Below are 3,861 nucleotides of genomic sequence, written 5' to 3'. Positions count from 1 at the left end.
ATGTCCGTGTGTCATCGCTTTACAAGTGGTGATCAGACCGAATGTTCTCAGTCTGGCTCAAGATATCATAAGGAAAATATGTGAGTGTACTGCGCGCGTACTGTATGTGTATGTTTCACGTGTGACTGCTTAGGCATTTAATGTATGTTTACATACAGTAAGTATGGACTTCCTGCAGGTTTGTGTGTTTGCCATTCGGATTATTGTCTCATTTTTGTTTTTTATTATTATAATTTTTAGTCTTTATCATTCGTCTGTTTGACATTTTTTTTTATTTCCTTAGATTTGAGATGGCTGTAAGTGTTGCTAAAAAGCGGAAATACAACGCTGAATACATTAACTACGGATTTACATCAATCCTCGCTGATGGCATCGAGAAACCTCGGTGTGTGTTGTGTTTCAAAGTGCTGGGGAACGATTCCATGAGGCCTAGTAAGCTGAAGCATCATCTGATGACGATCTCTCCCAGTATGCGGAGAGAGACCCCGATTTCTTCAAGCGCCATGACCCATGAACGGAGTTTGGGAAAACAGAGACTGGATGAGAGTGTTGCCTTCCAACAACAGAACTTAAGTGTAGTTGCGGCATCATATGAAGTCTCCACTGAAATAGTAAAGAAGAAGACGCCCACACGATTGTTGAAACTTTAATTAAAGCGTGTGCTTTAAAGATAGTCAAGCGGGTTCTTGGAGAGGAAAGAGAATATAAGATTCAGCAGATTTCCTTGTAGGACGACACGGTGAGATGGAGAATTAGTGAAATATCAGATGATGTCATGGAACAAGTGATACAGGATGTAAAGGCCTGGGACTTAAGGACAGAAATCCCTTACCAGCCTAAACAGGATCTTAAAAAAGGAAAGTCAAGGACCAGGGTTTTCTGAGGAACAACAAACAACCGTTTGAGATTGACATCTCTTTACTATAAAAATATAACACAAAACTCTGACACCACTCAGCAAACATGAAATAACAATTGCGGGAGTCAAACAATTAAAGCAGTCAACAGTTAATGAAGTCAACCAATTAATGGAGTCAACCAATTAATGGAATCAAACAATGGAAGCAAACAATTAATGGAATCAAACAATTAATGGGAATCAACAACTAATAGAATCAAACAATGAACAGATATTTCCTATGGCAGCGGCCCTGGGGAAGGTTCTGGCACGCAGAGATCCACTCTCAGAGAAAAGGTCCATTAAGCTCCTCACTCGAGCGACAGCCGCCGATGTCTTGGTACAGCAGGAGAAACACCGGAGCACAGACGGAGGAGATGAACTGACGGTCGTGGAAGCCGAGGCAGTGGTATGGGGTCCAGAGATTGACAGTCGATAGGTGAAAGTCTGGGAACACAGCCCACGAGTCCAGAGCCTTTGATGAGATCACAGCCAGAATTTGACGAACAGTGGGGAGGTAGTGACTGTAATGACGGCTGGGTAGAATCTGAGCCCGTGACACTGGTAGCAGCGACGTTCTCACCTCCGTCCAACCCTCCCAAGTGGGGGACGCGCCAGCAAACGAGTGAGTGAGCAGCGGTAACTAGCAGGAAGATCGTTTCCGCCATTACACAGGAAATTAAATCGTCTCCAACTGGTATGTTTGCAATACAGTTGGATGAGTCAACGGATGTGAGTTCTTGTGCACAACTACTCGTGTTTGTTAGGTATGTATTCTTGCGTGATATCAAGGATGAATATCTGTTCTGTGCACAGCTTGAAACTACCACAACAACTTTAGATGTGATGGAAAAGTTGACTTCTTTCTTCACAGCTAACGGGATCACCTGGGAAAATTGTTGTGAAGTCTGTACTGATGGGGCTCCGGCAATGCTGGGATCGAAATCAGGGTTACAGAAGCAAGTCAAGGAAGGAGCTCCGAGTGCCAAAGGGGTTCAATTTATTATCTATCGTTTTGCACTGGCGTCAAAAACCCTCCTCCCTGATGCCCTTTGCAAGATCCTGGAGGCAGTGGTAAAATGCGTCAACTTTGTGAAAACAGGAGATTTGAACTCTCGCCTTTTCCAAACCTCTGTAGAGGCATGGATTCAGAGCATGAAACCCTCTTCTTTTACTCTAGAATGCGATTGCTTTCCACGGGTAATGTTGTGAATCGAGTGTTTGAACTTCGGGGAGAACTGAAGTTGTTCCTGGAAATGAAAGGGAAGGATGATCTACTAAGTCACTTCAACAGGGTGTTGTGGGAGCCACGTCTTGCGTACCTGGCAGACATATTGGAGCAGCTAAACAGGCTGAATCTCAAGCTACAAGGCAAGGAAAGAAATGTTTCACCACATGTATTGTATTCGTGCATTTCTTGACAAGCTCCAGAACTGGCAAAGGAAAGTCAGTGCAGCAAATGTTGCCATGTTTGAGAATCTCTCAACTGTTCTTGACGAGATTGAAGAGGATCATCTACTTGACCCATCACTCAAAAATGAAATAATTCAGCTCTTGAAATCCTTGGAAAGTGAGCTCAAAAGGTACTTCCTAGAATTCGAGGAGGAAGAAGGGAAATTGATGAGGAATCCTTTCACTGGCATTCCCGACGATGGTCAGGACGAATTCCTTAATTTCAGGAACGATTCTCCTGCCAGAGACCTCTATGAAGAAAAATCTCCGACTGTATTCTGGTGCTCAATGTATCAGTCATATCAAAAGTTAGTGAAATTGCACTTAGAGTCCTCTTGCCATTTCCTACTACTTATTTATGTGAATCTGGTTTCTCCTCCTTCAAATAAAGAATAAAAGCCGAAGCCGGTTATATGTGGACCCAGGCATGAGATGTGCTTTATCAATGACCCAACCTCGAATCAGTCGACTGACTGAAAGGAAACAATGTCATCCATCCCATTGAACTGTAACAAAATATGAATTCTGTTTGATGATTGAAAACATTAAAATAAAGGAAGAGAACCAAAACAGTTTATTTTCATCATTATTTGTGAGGGGCTTGGGAGAGAATGTTGAGAGTTCCTCATGGGGGAATGGAGTCATTAAATTGGAACTTCAAAAAACTAAACTTGTGAGCATTCCTATCTGAGGGAATGAATGTTAAGTCTTTCATTATTTTAGCCCAGACTTCATCTACTTAATTTCAGAGATCATTTGGGGGCAAATATCAGGCCAAGAAATTGTAGTATCACCATATAAAAACAATGAATGATGACCCACAGTTGCTTGGCCTTCCTGTCTCCTTGTAAATGCTGAGAGATCAGGAAGTTTAGAAACATTTTCATAAAATACCTTGAATAAGGAATCACAGACTCAGATGTGATTGAAAACAAAGAAGACTTAGATCTACCAGTTTTACCCAAGGCCTGTCTGTCTTATACTGATCAAAACAATAAAAACACAGGTTACAAAATTGGCTATACTGAACAAAAATAAAAACATTAAAAAATTGGCTATACCGATAAAAAGTAAACACAGGTTCAAGAATTGGCTATACTGATCAATATCAAACACACGGGTTCAAGAATTGGCTATACTGAATAAAACAATTAAAACACAGGTTCAAGAATCACACGCTGTTTGCTGAGCAGTTTAACTTCAACAAACACCCACCCACGTTAATATTGGTTGTACATCAGTGAACACTCTGGAGGGTTGCCACGAACAAGTTGTTTTGTTTTGTCAATAATGATGATTCAGCCATGACTATATTACAGGGTGGTGCGTAAGTAAGTAGACATTTCATCTATTCAAGATTACAGGGTTGTGCATAAATAAGTAGAGAAATTATTTACTGCGTATAACAACATAAGTTAGGAAACATTTCATCTGTCGAGTGTTACAGGGTGGTGCATAAGTTAGGAGACATTATACACCAAATATAACAAACATACAGGGTGGGGCATAAG

General features: G+C 41.3%; 1 protein-coding gene across 1 annotated transcript; it reads left to right on the top strand.

Moving 5' to 3' along the window:
* Positions 1-3,594, top strand: LOC121858508 (SCAN domain-containing protein 3-like). The gene is made up of 6 exons (XM_042354959.1): positions 1-80; positions 284-432; positions 1,147-1,307; positions 1,613-2,098; positions 2,324-2,658; positions 3,513-3,594. The coding sequence occupies exons 1-6, from the start codon at positions 1-3 to the stop codon at positions 3,592-3,594; spliced, it is 1,293 nt and encodes a 430-aa protein (XP_042210893.1).
* The last annotated feature ends 267 nt before the right edge of the window (positions 3,595-3,861 follow it).

This window comes from Homarus americanus, unplaced genomic scaffold, assembly GCF_018991925.1.
Source record: "Homarus americanus isolate GMGI-L3 unplaced genomic scaffold, GMGI_Hamer_2.0 scaffold55880, whole genome shotgun sequence".
Lineage (NCBI taxonomy): Eukaryota > Metazoa > Arthropoda > Malacostraca > Decapoda > Nephropidae > Homarus > Homarus americanus.
Note: the sequence above shows the minus strand (reverse complement) of the source record. Positions and strands in the feature narration are given on the sequence as shown.

Coding starts and splice junctions, on each gene's coding strand:
- LOC121858508 (XM_042354959.1), top strand. CDS start 1: ATGTCCGTGTGTCATCGCTTTACAAGTGGTGATCAGACCGAATGTTCT. Junction 81..283: donor AGATATCATAAGGAAAATAT/GTGAGTGTACTG, acceptor TTATTTCCTTAG/ATTTGAGATGGCTGTAAGTG. Junction 1,308..1,612: donor TCGTGGAAGCCGAGGCAGTG/GTATGGGGTCCA, acceptor TTTGCAATACAG/TTGGATGAGTCAACGGATGT.